At 50.2% G+C, this 18,835-nt stretch overlaps 1 protein-coding gene across 3 annotated transcripts; it reads left to right on the top strand.

The window, feature by feature from the left end:
- Positions 1-110: 110 nt before the first annotated feature.
- On the top strand, positions 111-17,166 carry LOC139379272 (RNA-splicing ligase RtcB homolog). 3 transcript variants are annotated; one of them, XM_071122071.1, is made up of 13 exons: positions 111-290; positions 525-603; positions 724-791; positions 1,057-1,156; positions 1,254-1,410; positions 3,011-3,167; positions 5,331-5,372; positions 5,454-5,571; positions 8,476-8,651; positions 11,067-11,255; positions 13,553-13,663; positions 14,652-14,771; positions 16,463-17,166. In XM_071122071.1, exons 1-13 carry the CDS (start codon positions 198-200, stop codon positions 16,568-16,570), a joined length of 1,518 nt encoding a protein of 505 aa, XP_070978172.1. In that variant the 5' UTR covers positions 111-197; the 3' UTR covers positions 16,571-17,166. The 3 variants fall into 3 exon arrangements, with proteins under 3 accessions (XP_070978172.1, XP_070978170.1, XP_070978171.1); XM_071122069.1 differs by lacking the exon at positions 5,331-5,372 and adding an exon at positions 14,807-14,833 and having other exon boundaries at positions 5,412-5,571; positions 14,652-14,744; positions 16,463-17,149; XM_071122070.1 differs by lacking the exon at positions 5,331-5,372 and having other exon boundaries at positions 5,412-5,571; positions 16,463-17,158.
- The last annotated feature ends 1,669 nt before the right edge of the window (positions 17,167-18,835 follow it).

The raw sequence follows: 18,835 nt of genomic DNA, 5'->3' as shown, positions 1-18,835 counted from the left end.
AGATCAATATTTCAATCCATTAAAAAATAAACGCGATAGATTTAAAAACATTTACAGCTGCGTCATTATTCAGTTTTCCAAAAACGCGTTTTGTACGAACGCCTCTGAGTTGCCGTAGTTGTAGTTTGTTGGTTCAGAACAGAATCAGACACTGCTGAAATATAAGTGAAATAAACAGCGAGCTACATAATCATATCATGAGTCGATCGTACAATGACGAGTTACAATATTTGGACAAGATTGACAAGAACTGCTGGCGAATCAAGAAAGGTTTCGTCCCAAATATGCAGGTGATTAGCTAAAACGAACTTAAATGGAATGAATTAACGTTAGCACATGTCCGTAGTTTGATAGCTTCAGACGTGGCTTGCTTACTATCCAGCTTGACTCTGTTATTGTTGCTCTTGTCTTTTGTATGTAGATAAGGTGTAAGAGCATAGTAGCTTACTAAGCTATCTCATTTAGCTAACCTATTATGGCCTATGGACTTGACAGCTCATCAAATCCTTCCCCTTTGATTCCAGGTGGAAGGGGTGTTTTACGTCAACGAGTCCCTGGAGAAGCTGATGTTTGAGGAGCTGCGTAACGCGTGTAAAGGAGGAGGTAGACAACAACAACAACAACACATGATGCCATGTTAACAGACAAGCCCGCTCCTGTATTGTTTTCCCCAGTTGATTTGACTGATTTGGTTGTTGTTGTTGTTGTTGTTATTGTCGTCAGGTTTTGGTGGGTTTCTCCCTGCCATGAAACAGATTGGAAACGTTGCAGCTCTGCCGGGTATAGTCCATGTAAGTAGATGTCCGGTCCGGATCAGTCCTTAACACAAGTCAGTGGAGATGACGCTGACAGCCGTTATCTAACCAGCTATAAACTGACATATTGACACCTCTGTAATATCTCACCGGTTTCCCCCAGACATATTTAGCCTTGTCACAGACTAAGAAGCACATTCAATGAGTTTGCTTGTCAGTCCAGGATTTCTCTTAACCTGTGTCCAGGAAACAAGGCCTAATAGTGTCCCCAAACCTCTCTCTCTCTCTCTCTCTCCCTCAGAGGTCCATCGGCCTGCCAGACTGCCACTCGGGGTATGGGTTCGCCATCGGAAACATGGCTGCCTTCGACATGAGCGACCCCAACGCTGTCGTATCCCCAGGTACAGAGGATACACACAGTCCAACAGGCTGTCCTGTCTAATCTCTGGTGTGGGTTTTGACATTAACCGTGTGTGTGTGTGTGTGTGTGTGAGCTAGGTGGTGTGGGGTTTGATATTAACTGTGGAGTGCGTCTACTAAGGACCAACCTAGACGAGGGAGACGTCCAGCCTGTCAAGGAGCAGCTGGCTCAGGCCCTGTTTGACCACATCCCTGTAGGAGTCGGCTCCAAGGGAGTCATCCCTATGACCGCCAAGTAAGGAGGCACCAATACACTGCTGTCTGCAGACACCAATACACCAATACCCTGCTGTCTACAGACACCAATACCCTGCTGTCTACAGGCACCAATACACCAATACCCTGCTGTCTACAGACACCAATACCCTGCTGTCTACAGACACCAATACCCTGCTGTCTACAGGCACCAATACACCAATACCCTGCTGTCTACAGACACCAATACCCTGCTGTCTACAGACACCAATACCCTGCTGTCTACAGACACCAATACCCTGCTGTCTACAGACACCAATACACCAATACCCTGCTGTCTGCAGACACCAATACACCAATACCCTGCTGTCTACAGACACCAATACCCTGCTGTCTACAGGCACCAATACACCAATACCCTGCTGTCTACAGACACCAATACACCAATACCCTGCTGTCTGCAGACACCAATACACCAATACCCTGCTGTCTACAGACACCAATACCCTGCTGTCTACAGGCACCAATACACCAATACCCTGCTGTCTACAGACACCAATACACCAATACCCTGCTGTCTACAGGCACCAATACCCTGCTGTCTACAGGCACCAATACCCTGCTGTCTACAGGCACCAATACCCTGCTGTCTACAGACACCAATACACCAATACCCTGCTGTCTACAGGCACCAATACCCTGCTGTCTACAGGCACCAATACCCTGCTGTCTGCAGACACCAATACCCTGCTGTCTACAGGCACCAATACACCAATACCCTGCTGTCTACAGGCACCAATACACCAATACCCTGCTGTCTACAGAAACCAATACACCAATACCCTGCTGTCTACAGACACCAATACCCTGCTGTCTACAGGCACCAATACACCAATACCCTGCTGTCTGCAGACACCAATACCCTGCTGTCTACAGGCACCAATACACCAATACCCTGCTGTCTACAGACACCAATACCCTGCTGTCTACAGGCACCAATACACCAATACCCTGCTGTCTACAGACACCAATACCCTGCTGTCTACAGACACCAATACCCTGCTGTCTACAGGCACCAATACCCTGCTGTCTACAGACACCAATACCCTGCTGTCCGCAGACACCAATACAACATTAACCCAATCCCTTTGGATAGAGCAGGGTTAAGGTTAGGGGTTAGGGGTTAAGGTTAGGGCCTTCTGAAAGTATTCAGACCCCTGGACTTTTTACACATTTTGTTACGTTACAGCCTTATTCTAAAATGGATGAAGGTAAAAAACAATCTACACACAATACTCCATAATGACCAAGCAAGAACAGGTTTATAAATTGTTGCTACAAGCTTGTATTTGGGGAATTTCTCCTGTTCTTCTCTGCAGATCCTCTCAAGCTCTGTCTGTTACAGGCATCTAGATGAGGCTCTAGAGATGGGAGGGGACTGGTCCCTGAGAGAAGGCTGTCTATAGACTAATAACCTGGTGTCTGTTACAGGGATCTAGAGGAGGCTCTAGAGATGGGAGGGGACTGGTCCCTGAGAGAAGGCTGTCTGTTACAGGGATCTAGAGGAGGCTCTAGAGATGGGAGGGGACTGGTCCCTGAGAGAAGGCTGTGTAGAGACTATAACCTGGTGTCTGTTACAGGGATCTAGAGGAGGCTCTAGAGATGGGAGTGGACTGGTCCCTGAGAGAAGGCTATGCCTGGGCAGAGGATAAGGAGCACTGTGAGGAGTATGGCAGGATGCTGCAGGCCGACCCCAACAAGGTCTCCTCCAAGGCCAAGAAGAGAGGCCTGCCTCAGGTAACACCACTCCCTAAGTGACCCCTGACCCCCAACAAGGTCTCCTCCCAGGCCAAGAAGAGTGGCCTGCCTCAGGTAATGCCACTCCCTAACCTATAATGACCTGTCCTTATTCCAGCTGGGTACTCTGGGGGCAGGGAACCACTACGCTGAGATCCAGGTGGTGGATGAGATCTATAATGACCTGTCCTAATACCAGCTGGGTACTCTGGGGGCTGAGATCTATAATGACCTGTCCTTATTCCAGCTGGGTACTCTGGGGGCTGAGATCTATAATGACCTGTCCTTATTCCAGCTGGGTACTCTGGGGTCAGGGAACCACTACGCTGAGATCTATAATGACCTGTCCTTATTCCAGCTGGGTACTCTGGGGGCTGAGATCTACAGTGCCTTGCGAAAGTATTCGGCCCCCTTGAACTTTGCGACCTTTTGCCACATTTCAGGCTTCAAACATAAAGATATAAAACTGTATTTTTTTGTGAAGAATCAACAACAAGTGGGACACAATCATGAAGTAGAACGACATTTATTGGATATTTCAAACTTTTTTAAACAAATCAAAAACTGAAAAATTGGGCGTGCAAAATTATTCAGCCCCTTTACTTTCAGTGCAGCAAACTCTCTCCAGAAGTTCAGTGAGGATCTCTGAATGATCCAATGTTGACCTAAATGACTAATGATGATAAATACAATCCACCTGTGTGTAATCAAGTCTCCGTATAAATGCACCTGCACTGTGATAGTCTCAGAGGTCCGTTAAAAGCGCAGAGAGCATCATGAAGAACAAGGAACACACCAGGCAGGTCCGAGATACTGTTGTGAAGAAGTTTAAAGCCGGATTTGGATACAAAAAGATTTCCCAAGCTTTAAACATCCCAAGGAGCACTGTGCAAGCGATAATATTGAAATGGAAGGAGTATCAGACCACTGCAAATCTACCAAGACCTGGCCGTCCCTCTAAACTTTCAGCTCATACAAGGAGAAGACTGATCAGAGATGCAGCCAAGAGGCCCATGATCACTCTGGATGAACTGCAGAGATCTACAGCTGAGGTGGGAGACTCTGTCCATAGGACAACAATCAGTAGTCTATTGCACAAATCTGGCCTTTATGGAAGAGTGGCAAGAAGAAAGCCATTTCTTAAAGATATCCATAAAAAGTGTTGTTTAAAGTTTGCCACAAGCCACCTGGGAGACACACCAAACATGTGGAAGAAGGTGCTCTGGTCAGATGAAACCAAAATTGAACTTTTTGGCAACAATGCAAAACATTATGTTTGGCGTAAAAGCAACACAGCTGAACACACCATCCCCACTGTCAAACATGGTGGTGGCAGCATCATGGTTTGGGCCTGCTTTTCTTCAGCAGGGACAGGGAAGATGGTTAAAATTGATGGGAAGATGGATGGAGCCAAATACAGGACCATTCTGGAAGAAAACCTGATGGAGTCTGCAAAAGACCTGAGACTGGGACGGAGATTTGTCTTCCAACAAGACAATGATCCAAAACATAAAGCAAAATCTAAAATGGAATGGTTCAAAAATAAACATATCCAGGTGTTAGAATGGCCAAGTCAAAGTCCAGACCTGAATCCAATCGAGAATCTGTGGAAAGAACTGAACACTGCTGTTCACAAATGCTCTCCATCCAACCTCACTGAGCTCGAGCTGTTTTGCAAGGAGGAATGGGAAAAAATTTCAGTCTCTCGATGTGCAAAACTGATAGAGACATACCCCAAGCGACTTACAGCTGTAATCGCAGCAAAAGGTGGCGCTACAAAGTATTAACTTAAGAGGGCTGAATAATTTTGCACGCCCAATTTTTCAGTTTTTGATTTGTTAAAAAAGTTTGAAATATCCAATAAATATCCAATAAATGTCGAATGTCAAGTGTCCCACTTGTTGTTGATTCTTCACAAAAAAATACAGTTTTATATCTTTATGTTTGAGGCCTGAAATGTGGCAAAAGGTCGCGAAGTTCAAGGGGGCCGAATACTTTCGCAAGGCACTGTATAATGACCTGTCCTTATTCCAGCTGGGTACTCTGGGGGCAGGGAACCACTACGCTGAGATCCAGGTGGTAGATGAGATCTATAATGACCTGTCCTTATTCCAGCTGGGTACTCTGGGGGCTAAGATCTATAATGACCTGTCCTTATTCCAGCTAGGTACTCTGGGGGAAGGGAACCACTACGCTGAGATCCAGGTGGTAGATGAGATCTATAATGACCTGTCCTTATTCCAGCTAGGTACTCTGGGGGCAGGGAACCACTACGCTGAGATCCAGGTGGTGGATGAGATCTATAATGACTATGCTGCTAAGAAGATGGGCATCGACCACAAGGGCCAGGTGTGTGTGATGATCCACAGTGGCAGCAGGGGGCTGGGCCACCAGGTGGCGACAGGTAGGACTGCTCTCTCTACCCATGTTGGAAATATGCATTTTTGTTTCGTTTTAAAGAATTGTCTGTAACGTGGTCTCCTGTCTGCGTTTCCTGCACGGTGTATTGGTTCTTGTCTTGGTCAGGTTGTTGTTGTAAATGGTGTGTTTTTCTATGACTTACCAGGTTAAATAAAGGTAAAAATATACATTGAGGGAAAAAAATAATTGATCCATTTTAGAATAAGACTGTTACGTTACTGCTTTGTTCTAAAATGGACTAAATAAATACACATAAATACACATAAATACACACAAATACACAAATACACATAAATACACATAAATACACATAAATACACAAATACACAAATACACATAAATACACAAATACACATAAATACACATAAATACACTACCCCATAAGGGAAAACGGTTTATTAGAAAAACGGATACCTTACATAAGTATTCAGACCCTTTGCTGTGAGACTTGAAATTGAGCTCAGGTGCATCCTGTTTCCATTGAGCTCAGGTGCATCCTGTTTCCATTGAGCTCAGGTGCATCCTGTTTCCATTGAGCTCAGGTGCTTCCTGTTTCCATTGACCTCAGGTGCATCCTGTTTCCATTGACCTCAGGTGCTTCCTGTTTCCATTGAGCTCAGGTGCTTCCTGTTTCCATTGACCTCAGGTGCTTCCTGTTTCCATTGACCTCAGGTGCATCCTGTTTCCATTGAGCTCAGGTGCATCCTGTTTCCATTGAGCTCAGGTGCATCCTGTTTCCATTGAGCTCAGGTGCATCCTGTTTCCATTGACCTCAGGTGCTTCCTGTTTCCATTGACCTCAGGTGCATCCTGTTTCCATTGAGCTCAGGTGCATCCTGTTTCCATTGAGCTCAGGTGCATCCTGTTTCCATTGAGCTCAGGTGCATCCTGTTTCCATTGAGCTCAGGTGCCTCCTGTTTCCATTGAGCTCAGGTGCCTCCTGTTTCCATTGAGCTCAGGTGCTTCCTGTTTCCATTGAGCTCAGGTGCTTCCTGTTTCCATTGAGCTCAGGTGCTTCCTGTTTCCATTGACCTCAGGTGCTTCCTGTTTCCATTGACCTCAGGTGCATCCTGTTTCCATTGACCTCAGGTGCATCCTGTTTCCATTGACCTCAGGTGCTTCCTGTTTCCATTGAGCTCAGGTGCTTCCTGTTTCCATTGACCTCAGGTGCTTCCTGTTTCCATTGAGCTCAGGTGCTTCCTGTTTCCATTGACCTCAGGTGCATCCTGTTTCCATTGACCTCAGGTGCATCCTGTTTCCATTGACCTCAGGTGCTTCCTGTTTCCATTGAGCTCAGGTGCTTCCTGTTTCCATTGAGCTCAGGTGCTTCCTGTTTCCATTGACCTCGGGTGCTTCCTGTTTCCATTGACCTCGGGTGCTTCCTGTTTCCATTGACCTCGGGTGCTTCCTGTTTCCATTGACCTCGGGTGCTTCCTGTTTCCATTGAGCTCGGGTGCATCCTGTTTCCATTGACCTCAGGTGCTTCCTGTTTCCATTGAGCTCAGGTGCAACCTGTTTCCATTGATCATCCTTGAAATGTTTCTACAATTTGATTGGAGTCCACCTGTCATAAATGACATTGATTGGACATGATTTGGAAAGGCACACACCTGTCTATATATAAGGTCCCACAGTTGACAGTGCATGTCAGAGCAAAAACCAAGCCACGAGGTCGAAGGAATTGTCTGTAGAGCTCCGAGACAGAATTGTGTCGAGGCACAGATCTGGGGAAGGGTACCAAAACATTTCTGCAGCATTGAAGGTCCCCAAGAACACAGTGGCCTCCATCATTCTTAAATGGAAGAAGTTTGGAACCACCAAGACCCTTCCTAGAGCCGGCCGCCTGGCCAAACTGAGCAATCGGGGGAGATGGGCCTTGGTCAGGGAGGTGACCAAGAACCCGATGGTCACTCTGGCAGAGCTCCAGAGTTCCTCTGTGGAGATGGGAGAACCTTCCAGAAGGACAACCATCTCTGCAGAACCCCACCAATCAGGCCTTTATGGTAGAGTGGCCAGACGGAAGCCACTCCTCAGTAAAAAGACACATGATAGCCCGCTATGAGTTTTCCTGAAGGCACCTAAAGGACTCAGACCATGAGAAACAATATTCTCTGGTCTGATGAAACCAAGATTGGACTCTTGGCCTGAATGCCAAGCGTCATGTCTGGAGGAAACCTGGCACCATCCCTATGGTGAAGCATGGTGGTGGCAGCATCATGCTGTGGGGATGTTTTTCAGCAGCAGGGCCTGGGAGACTAGTCAGGATCGAGGGAAAGATGAACAGAACAAATTACAGAGAGATCCTTGATAACCTGCTCCAGAGCACTCAGGACCTCAGACTGGTGGGGGGGCGCAAAGGTTCACCTTCCAACAGGACAACGACCCTAAGCGCACAGCCAAGACAACACAGGAGTGGCTTTAGGACAAGTCTCTGAATGTCCTTGAGTGGCCCAGCCGGAGCCCAGACTTGAACATCTCTGGAGAGACCTGAAAATAGCTGTGCAGCGATGCTCCCCATCTAACCTGACAGAGCTGGAGAGGAACTGCAGAGAAGAATGGGAGAAACTCCCCAAATACAGGTGTACCAAGCTTGTAGGGTCAAACCCAAGAAGACTCGAGCCTGTAATTACTGCCTAAGGTGCTGCAACAAAGTACTGAATTAAGGGTCTGAATACTTTTTTTATAAATTAGTAAAAACCTTTTTACTTTGTCATTATGGGGCATTGTGCACAGATTGTGGGGGGACAATTGAATCCATTTTAGAATAAGTCACGTAACAAAATGTGGAAAAAGTCAAGGGGTCTGAATACTTCCTGAAGCCACTGAAGAAAAACCCTTGAATGATTAGGGGTCCTAACATTTGACTGGTACTGTATATGTTCTGGTAGATGCCCTGGTTGCCATGGAGAAGGCGATGAAGCGAGACAAGATCCAGGTGAACGATCGTCAGCTGGCGTGCGCCCGTATCTTTTCAGAGGAGGGACAAGACTACCTGAAAGGAATGGCCGCCGCCGGCAACTATGCCTGGGTCAACCGTTCCTCTATGACCTTCCTCACACGACAGGTAACTGACCCTACCTGACCGCACCTGAGACAGGAAACTGACCCTAACTGACCGCACCTGAGAGAGGTAACTGACCCTAATTGACCGCACCTGAGACGGGTAACTGACCCTAACTGACCCCACCTGAGACAGGTAACTGACCCCGCCTGAGACGGGTAACTGACCCAGGTAACTGACCCAGGTAACTGACCCCGCCTGAGACAGGTAACTGACCCAGGTAACTGACCCCGCCTGAGACAGGTAACTGACCCCGCCTGAGACAGGTAACTGACCCCGCCTGAGACAGGTAACTGACCCCGCCTGAGACAGGTAACTGACCCCGCCTGAGACAGGTAACTGACCCCGCCTGAGACAGGTAACTGACCCCGCCTGAGACAGGTAACTGACCCCACCTGAGACTGGTAACTGACCCTAACTGACCCCACCTGAGACTGGTAACTGACCCCACCTGAGACAGGTAACTGACCCCACCTGAGACGGGTAACTGACCCCACCTGAGACAGGTAACTGACCCCACCTGAGACGGGTAACTGACCCCACCTGAGACGGGTAACTGACCCTAACTGACACCACCTGAGACAGGTAACTGACCCCACCTGAGACTGGTAACTGACCCCACCTGAGACAGGTAACTGACCATAACTGACCCCACCTGAGACGGGTAACTGACCCTAACTGACACCACCTGAGACAGGTAACTGACCCCACCTGAGACGGGTAACTGACCCCACCTGAGACAGGTAACTGACCCTAACTGACCCCACCTGAGACAGGTAACTGACCCTAACTGACCCCACCTGAGACGGGTAACTGACCCTAACTGACACCACCTGAGACAGGTAACTGACCCCACCTGAGACTGGTAACTGACCCCACCTGAGACAGGTAACTGACCCTAACTGACACCACCTGAGACAGGTAACTGACCCCACCTGAGACTGGTAACTGACCCCACCTGAGACAGGTAACTGACCCTAACTGACCCCACCTGAGACGGGTAACTGACCCTAACTGACACCACCTGAGACAGGTAACTGACCCCACCTGAGACGGGTAACTGACCCCACCTGAGACAGGTAACTGACCCTAACTGACCCCACCTGAGACAGGTAACTGACCCTAACTGACCCCACCTGAGACGGGTAACTGACCCTAACTGACACCACCTGAGACAGGTAACTGACCCCACCTGAGACTGGTAACTGACCCCACCTGAGACAGGTAACTGACCCTAACTGACACCACCTGAGACAGGTAACTGACCCCACCTGAGACGGGTAACTGACCCCACCTGAGACGGGTAACTGACCCCACCTGAGACGGGTAACTGACCCTAACTGACACCACCTGAGACAGGTAACTGACCCCACCTGAGACGGGTAACTGACCCCACCTGAGACGGGTAACTGACCCCACCTGAGACGGGTAACTGACCCCACCTGAGACGGGTAACTGACCCCACCTGAGACAGGTAACTGACCCTAACTGACCCCACCTGAGACGGGTAACTGACCCTAACTGACACCACCTGAGACAGGTAACTGACCCCACCTGAGACAGGTAACTGACCCTAACTGACCCCACCTGAGACAGGTAACTGACCCTAACTGACACCACCTGAGACAGGTAACTGACCCCACCTGAGACGGGTAACTGACCCTAACTGACACCACCTGAGACAGGTAACTGACCCCACCTGAGACAGGTAACTGACCCTAACTGACCCCACCTGAGACAGGTAACTGACCCTAACTGACCCCACCTGAGACGGGTAACTGACCCCACCTGAGACAGGTAACTGACCCTAACTGACCCCACCTGAGACAGGTAACTGACCCTAACTGACCCCACCTGAGACGGGTAACTGACCCTAACTGACCCCACCTGAGACAGGTAACTGGCCCCACCTGAGACGGGTAACTGACCCCACCTGAGACGGGTAACTGACCCTAACTGACCCCACCTGAGACAGGTAACTGACCCTAACTGACCCCACCTGAGACGGGTAACTGACCCTAACTGACCCCACCTGAGACAGGTAACTGACCCCACCTGAGACGGGTAACTGACCCCACCTGAGACGGGTAACTGACCCTAACTGACCCCACCTGAGACAGGTAACTGACCCCACCTGAGACGGGTAACTGACCCTAACTGACCCCACCTGAGACAGGTAACTGACCCTACCTGAGACGGGTAACTGACCCTAACTGACCCCACCTGAGACAGGTAACTGACCCTACCTGAGACGGGTAACTGACCCTACCTGAGACAGGTAACTGACCCTACCTGAGACGGGTAACTGACCCTAACTGACCCCACCTGAGACTGGTAACTGACCCCACCTGAGACAGGTAACTGACCCAGGTAACTGACCACTCCAGTTTGACTTCTCCGTGTCTCTGTCTCCTCCAGGCGTTTGCCAAGGTGTTCACCACCACTCCTGATGACCTGGACATGCATGTGATCTATGACGTGTCTCATAACATCGCCAAGGTGGAGGAACACATGGTAGATGGGAAACAGAAGACTCTACTGCTGCATCGCAAGGGATCCACCCGGGCCTTCCCTCCACACCACCCCCTCATCCCTGTAGACTACCAGGTACTCCCTCATCCCTGTAGACTACCAGGTACCCCCTCTCATCCCTGTAGACTACCAGGTACCCCCTCTCATCCCTGTAGACTACCAGGTACCCCCTCTCATCCCTGTAGACTACCAGGTACCCCCTCTCATCCCTGTAGACTACCAGGTACCCCCTCTCATCCCTGTAGACTACCAGGTACCCCCTCTGATCCCTGTAGACTACCAGGTACCTCCTCTCATCCCTGTAGACTACCAGGTACCCCCTCATCCCTGTAGACTACCAGGTACCCCCTCTCATCCCTGTAAACTACCAGGTACCCCCTCTCATACCTGTAGACTACCAGGTACCCCCTCATCCCTGTAGACTACCAGGTACCTCCTCTCATCCCTGTAGACTACCAGGTACCCCCTCATCCCTGTAGACTACCAGGTACCTCCTCTCATCCCTGTAGACTACCAGGTACCCCCTCATCCCTGTAGACTACCAGGTACCCCCCCTCATCCCTGTAGACTACCAGGTACCCCCCCTCATCCCTGTAGACTACCAGGTACCCCATCTCATCCCTGTAGACTACCAGGTACCCCCTCTCATCCCTGTAGACTACCAGGTACCCCCTCTCATCCATGTAGACTACCAGGTACCCCCTCTCATCCATGTAGACTACCAGGTACCCCCTCTCATCCCTGTAGACTACCAGGTACCCCCTCTCATCCCTGTAGACTACCAGGTACCCCCCTCTCATCCCTGTAGACTACCAGGTACCTCCTCTCATCCCTGTAGACTACCAGGTACCTCCTCTCATCCCTGTAGACTACCAGGTACCCCCTCTCATCCCTGTAGACTACCAGGTACCCCCTCATCCCTGTAGACTACCAGGTACCCACTCTCATCCCTGTAGACTACCAGGTACCCCCCCCTCATCCCTGTAAACTACCAGGTACCCCCCCCCCCCCCCCCCCCATCCCTGTAGACTACCAGGTACCCCCCCCCCCATCCCTGTAGACTACCAGGTACCCCCCCCCCCCCCCCCATCCCTGTAGACTACCAGGTACCCCCCCTCATCCCTGTAGACTACCAGGTACCCCCTCTCATCCCTGTAGACTACCAGGTACCCCCTCTCATCCCTGTAGACTACCAGGTACCCCCTCATCCCTGTAGACTACCAGGTACCCACTCTCATCCCTGTAGACTACCAGGTACCCCCCCCTCATCCCTGTAAACTACCAGGTACCCCCCCCCCCCCCATCCCTGTAGACTACCAGGTACCCCCCCCCCCCCATCCCTGTAGACTACCAGGTACCCCCCCCCCCCCCCATCCCTGTAGACTACCAGGTACCCCCCCTCATCCCTGTAGACTACCAGGTACCCCCTCTCATCCCTGTAGACTACCAGGTACCCCCTCTCATCCCTGTAGACTACCAGGTACCCCCTCTCATCCCTGTAGACTACCAGGTACCCCCTCGCATCCCTTTAGACTACCAGGTACACCCCCCTCATCCCTGTAGACTACCAGGTACCTCCTCCTCATCCCTGTAGACTACCAGGTACCCCCCCCTCATCCCTGTAGACTACCAGGTACCCCCCCTCATCCCTGTAGACTACCAGGTACCCCCTCTCATCCCTGTAGACTACCAGGTACACCCCCTCATCCCTGTAGACTACCAGGTACCCCCCCCCCCCTCATGCCTGTAGACTACCTGGTACCTCCTCTCATCCCTGTAGACTACCAGGTACCCCCTCTCATCCCTGTAGACTACCAGGTACCACCCTCTCATCCCTGTAGACTACCAGGTACCACCCTCTCATCCCTGTAGACTACCAGGTACCTCCTCTCATCCCTGTAGACTACCAGGTACCCGCTCATTCCTGTAGACTACCAGGTACCACCCCCTCATCCCTGTAGACTACCAGGTACCACCCTCTCATCCCTGTAGACTACCAGGTACCCCCCCCCCCCTCTCATCCCTGTAGACTACCAGGTCCCCCCCTCTCATCCCTATAGATTACCAGGCCCCCCCCCCCCTCTCATCCCTATAGATTACCAGGTCCCCCCCCCCCCTCATCCCTGTAGACTACCAGGTGCCCACCCCCCCCTCTCATCCCTATAGATTACCAGGCCCCCCCCCCCCCCCCCTCATCCCTGTAGACTACCAGGTGCCCACCCTCATCCCTGTAGACTACCTTAATCCATATAACCTTAATCCATATCTGCTTTAGGGCCAATCTAACAGCCCTATGTGGCTCTGGCTCTAAAGTAGTGCCATTTTGATGCAGAGACTGTTTTTAAAATGCTTCCTGTTTCTGGTCCAATCAGCTGACAGGCCAGCCGGTGTTGATCGGGGGCACGATGGGCACCTGCAGTTACGTCCTGACGGGCACGGAACAGGGCATGACGGAGACCTTCGGCACCACCTGCCACGGCGCGGTAAGGCTTTACTGCACCTCTGTCGCTTTACTGCACCTCTGTCGCTTTACGGCACCTCTGTTGCTTTACTACACCTCTCTGTCGCTTTATTGCACCTCTGTCGCTTTACTACACCTCTCTGTCGCTTTACTGCACCTCTCTGTCGCTTTACTACACCTCTCTGTCGCTTTACTACACCTCTGTCGCTTTACTGCACCTCTCTGTCGCTTTACTGCACCTCTGTCGCTTTACTGCACCTCTCTGTCGCTTTACTGCACCTCTGTCGCTTTACTGCACCTCTCTGTCGCTTTACTGCACCTCTCTGTCGCTTTACTGCACCTCTCTGTCGCTTTACTGCACCTCTCTGTCGCTTTACTGCACCTCTCTGTCGCTTTACTGCACCTCTCTGTCGCTTTACTGCACCTCTCTGTCGCTTTACTGCACCTCTCTGTCGCTTTACTGCACCTCTCTGTCGCTTTACTGCACCTCTCTGTCGCTTTACTGCACCTCTCTGTCGCTTTACTGCACCTCTCTGTCGCTTTACTGCACCTCTCTGTCGCTTTACTGCACCTCTCTGTCGCTTTACTGCACCTCTCTGTCGCTTTACTGCACCTCTCTGTCGCTTTACTGCACCTCTCTGTCGCTTTACTGCACCTCTCTGTCGCTTTACTGCACCTCTCTGTCGCTTTACTGCACCTCTCTGTCGCTTTACTGCACCTCTCTGTCGCTTTACTGCACCTCTCTGTCGCTTTACTGCACCTCTCTGTCGCTTTACTGCACCTCTCTGTCGCTTTACTGCACCTCTCTGTCGCTTTACTGCACCTCTCTGTCGCTTTACTGCACCTCTCTGTCGCTTTACTGCACCTCTCTGTCGCTTTACTGCACCTCTCTGTCGCTGTGTTCCTAGGTATGCCCATACTATAACAAGTAGTAACGATGGACTGCATCCATCTGTTCATTATCAAGAACATGTTTTATCTACTCCTCAACATTGAACTCTTGTCTCCAGGGTCGGGCTCTGTCTCGGGCCAAATCCCGCAGGAACATCGACTTCCAGGACGTGTTGGATAAGCTGGCAGACAAGGGTATCGCCATCAGGGTGGCTTCGCCCAAACTAGTTATGGAGGAGGTAGGCTTCGCCCAAACTAGTCATGGAAGGGTTAGGCTTCGCCCAAACTAGTCATGGAAGAGGTAGGCTTCGCTTCGCCCAAACTAGTCATGGAAGGGGTAGGCTTCACTTCGCCCAAACTAGTCATGGAAGAGGTAGGCTTCGCTTCGCCCAAACTAGTCATGGAGGAGGTAGGCTTCGCCCAAACTAGTCATGGAAGGGGTAGGCTTCGCCCAAACTAGTCATGGAAGGGGTAGGCTTCGCCCAAACTAGTCATGGAAGGGGTAGGCTTCGCCCAGACTAGTCATGGAAGGGGTAGGCTTCGCCCAAACTAGTCATGGAAGAGTTAGGCTTCGCCCAAGCTAGTCATGGAAGAGTTAGGCTTCGCCCAAGCTAGTCACGGAAGGGGTAGGCTTCGCCCAAGCTAGTCACGGAAGGGATAGGCTTGGCTTCGCCCAAAAAAGTAATGGAAGGGGTAGGCTTCGCCCAGACTAGTCATGGAAGGGGTAGGCTTCGCCCAGACTAGTCATGGAAGAGTTAGGCTTCGCCCAGACTAGTCATGGAAGGGGTTGGCTTCGCCCAAAAAAGTAATGGAAGGGGTAGGCTTCGCCCAGACTAGTCATGGAAGGGATAGGCTTGGCTTCGCCCAAAAAAGTAATGGAAGGGGTTGGCTTCGCTTCGCCCAAGATAGTCATGGAAGGGTTGGCTTCGCCCAAACTAGTCATGGAAGGGTTGGCTTCGCCCAAGATAGTCATGGAAGGGTTGGCTTCGCCCAAGATAGTCATGGAAGGGTTGGCTTCGCCCAAACTAGTCATGGAAGGGTTAGGCTTCGCCCAAACTAGTCATGGAAGGGTTAGGCTTCGCCCAAACTAGTCATGGAAGGGTTAGGCTTCGCCCAAACTAGTCATGGAAGGGTTAGGCTTCGCCCAAACTAGTCATGGAAGGGTTAGGCTTCGCCCAAACTAGTCATGGAAGGGTTAGGCTTCGCCCAGACTAGTCATGGAATGGTTGGCTTCGCCCAGACTTGTCATGGAATGGTTGGCTTCGCCCAGACTAGTCATGGAAGGGTTGGCTTCGCCCAGACTAGTCATGGAAGGGGTAGGCTTCGTCCAGACTAGTCATGGAAGGGTTGGCTTCGCCCAGACTAGTCATGGAAGGGTTGGCTTCGCCCAGACTAGTCATGGAAGGGGTAGGCTTCGTCCAGACTAGTCATGGAAGGGTTGGCTTCGCCCAGACTAGTCATGCTATAGCTACAGTGGGGGGAGGTCGTGGAAGGGGTAGGCTTCACCCAGACTAGTCGTGCTATAGCTACAGTGGGGGGGGGGGGTTGGCTTTGCCCAGACTAGTCATTCTATAGCTACAGTGGGGGGGGGTTGGCTTTGCCCAGACTAGTCATGCTATAGCTACAGTGGGGGGAGGTCGTGGAAGGGGTAGGCTTCGCCCAGACTAGTCATGCTATAGCTACAGTGGTGGGGGGGGGGGGTCATGGAAGGGGTAGGCTTCGCCCAGACTAGTCATGCTATAGCTACAGTGGGGGGAGGTCGTGGAAGGGGTAGGCTTCGCCCAGACTAGTCATGCTATAGCTACACAGTGGGGGGGGGGGTCGTGGAAGGGGTAGGCTTCACCCAGACTAGTCATGCTATAGCTACAGTGGGGCGGGGGTCGTGGCTATTGTGTTTTAAAGGCTAACAGTATTTTCTTACCATTTCTAGGCTCCGGAGTCGTACAAAAACGTGTGTGATGTCGTCAACACGTGTCACGATGCTGGAATCAGCAAGAAAGCCATCAAACTACGACCCATCGCTGTGATCAAGGGATAAGGCTGCACCAATCTGCTAGTGACGGCATTGGCCATGGCACTCCCTCCAGGAGCCAATCACCAGGCAGAGAGCTGGCGGAGGAGCCAATGGGGAAGTGTCTGACTGCGAGTGAGCATGTCCGTCTTCATAGACTGATTTGACAAGGGATCGGTTTCCTCCGCTCCACTTCCTGTTTATGACCAGTATGATTATTTTGGCATGGGGGGGTGATTTGTCCGTTGAGTGATCAATTTAATTGGACTGGATGGGCTCTTTAATATTGTAAAGTTTGAGAGGGTGAAGTGTCTTGGATTTACTTTTCATTCATGGCAAAATCACTGTGGAAAATAACCTTGAGATTCAGGTTAACCACAGATAATAAAATACAAGATGACAGATTGATCTACTTGCATTTAATGCCTGGTAGTCACTTTGTTCCAACATCTGAAGAAAACAAACACTAAAGCTTCACAGGGTGAGGAGATCGTTTGGGAACTCGATTCTCTGACCAGATTGATTTCCCTCACTACCTCTCACCCATTGGTAGGAGAAACCCTGGTGTCTGGATTAGGAAACACTCAATGTTGTTTTGATGAACCGATAAAGATATGAAGACAGATTAATACAGGATGAACATATATCTCGTAAATGTGCTGTGTTTCCTTCTCCAGTCCGCCAAAACATTTGACTGCCTTCAGTCTCCCCTCCACAACCGGTCCTGGTGCTGGGTGGCCAGATTTGATCCGTTCTGTTTTTCCAACACCACATTTAGATCCAGTCTGGATCATCTTGATTTAAATCCATTAGTCTGGTCTGTAGGTAAACTGGCTGTGATCATTTCTGAATATCCATTAGTCTGGTCTGGAGGTAAGCTGGTTGGGATCATTTCTGAATATCCATTAGTCTGGTCTGGTAAGCTGTCTGGGATCATATCCATTAGTCTGGTCTAGTGAGGTAAGCTGTCTGGGATCATATCCATTAGTCTGGTCTGGTGAGGTAAGCTGTCTGGGATCATTTCTGAATATCCATTAGTCTGGTCTGGAGGTAAGCTGTCTGGGATCATATCCATTAGTCTGGTCTGGAGATAAGCTGGTTGGGATCATTTCTGAATATCCATTAGTCTGGTCTAGTGAGGTAAGCTGTCTGGGATCATATCCATTAGTCTGGTCTGGTGAGGTAAGCTGTCTGGGATCATTTCTGAATATCCATTAGTCTGGTCTGGAGGTAAGCTGTCTGGGATCATATCCATTAGTCTGGTGAGGTAAGCTGTCTGGGATCATATCCATTAGTCTGGTCTGGAGATAAGCTGTCTGGGATAATTTCTGAATATCAATTAGTCTGGTCTGGTGAGGTAAGCTGTCTGGGATCATATCCATTAGTCTGGTCTGGTGAGGTAAGCTGTCTGGGATCATATCCATTAGTCTGGTCTGGTGAGGTAAGCTGTCTGGGATCATATCCATTAGTCTGGTCTGGTGAGGTAAGCTGTCTGGGAACATATCCATTAGTCTGGTCTGGTGAGGTAAGCTGTCTGGGATCATATCCATTAGTCTGGTCTGGTGAGGTAAGCTGTCTGGGATCATATCCATTAGTCTGGTCTGGTGAGGTAAGCTGTCTGGGATCATATCCATTAGTCTGGTCTGGTGAGGTAAGCTGTCTGGGATCATATCCATTAGTCTGGTCTGGTCTGGTAAACTGTCTGGGATCATTTCTGAATATCCATTAGTCTGGTCTGGTAAACTGTCTGGGATCATTTCTGAATATCCATTAGTCTGGTCTGGTGAGGTAAGCTGTCTGGGATCATATCCATTAGTCTGGTCTGGTGAGGTAAGCTGTCTGGGATCATATCCATTAGTCTGGTCTGGTGAGGTAAGCTGTCTGGGATCATATCCATTAGTCTGGTCTGGTGAGGTAAGCTGTCTGGGATCATATCCATTAGTCTGGTCTGGTCTGGTAAACTGTCTGGGATCATTTCTGAATATCCATTAGTCTGGTCTGGTAAACTGTCTGGGATCATTTCTGAATATCCATTAGTCTGGTCTGGTGAGGTAAGCTGTCTGGGATCATATCCATTAGTCTGGTCTGGTGAGGTAAGCTGTCTGGGATCATATCCATTAGTCTGGTCTGGTCTGGTAAACTGTCTGGGATCATATCTGAATATCCATTAGTCTGGTCTGGAGGTAAGCTGTCTGGGATCATATCTGAATATCCATTAGTCTGGTCTAGTGAGGTAAGCTGTCTGGGATCATATCTGAATATCCATTAGTCTGGTCTGGAGGTAAGCTGTCT

Source organism: Oncorhynchus clarkii, chromosome 21, assembly GCF_045791955.1.
Source record: "Oncorhynchus clarkii lewisi isolate Uvic-CL-2024 chromosome 21, UVic_Ocla_1.0, whole genome shotgun sequence".
NCBI lineage: Eukaryota > Metazoa > Chordata > Actinopteri > Salmoniformes > Salmonidae > Oncorhynchus > Oncorhynchus clarkii.
This window is presented reverse-complemented; position numbering and strand designations above follow the sequence as displayed.

Bases quoted from the DNA above. Each gene is read 5' to 3' on its own strand.
- LOC139379272 (XM_071122071.1), top strand. From the start codon at position 198: ATGAGTCGATCGTACAATGACGAGTTACAATATTTGGACAAGATTGAC. The intron at 604-723 runs GTAGACAACAAC...TATTGTCGTCAG, and splicing joins TAACGCGTGTAAAGGAGGAG to GTTTTGGTGGGTTTCTCCCT. The intron at 8,652-11,066 runs GTAACTGACCCT...TGTCTCCTCCAG, and splicing joins TGACCTTCCTCACACGACAG to GCGTTTGCCAAGGTGTTCAC.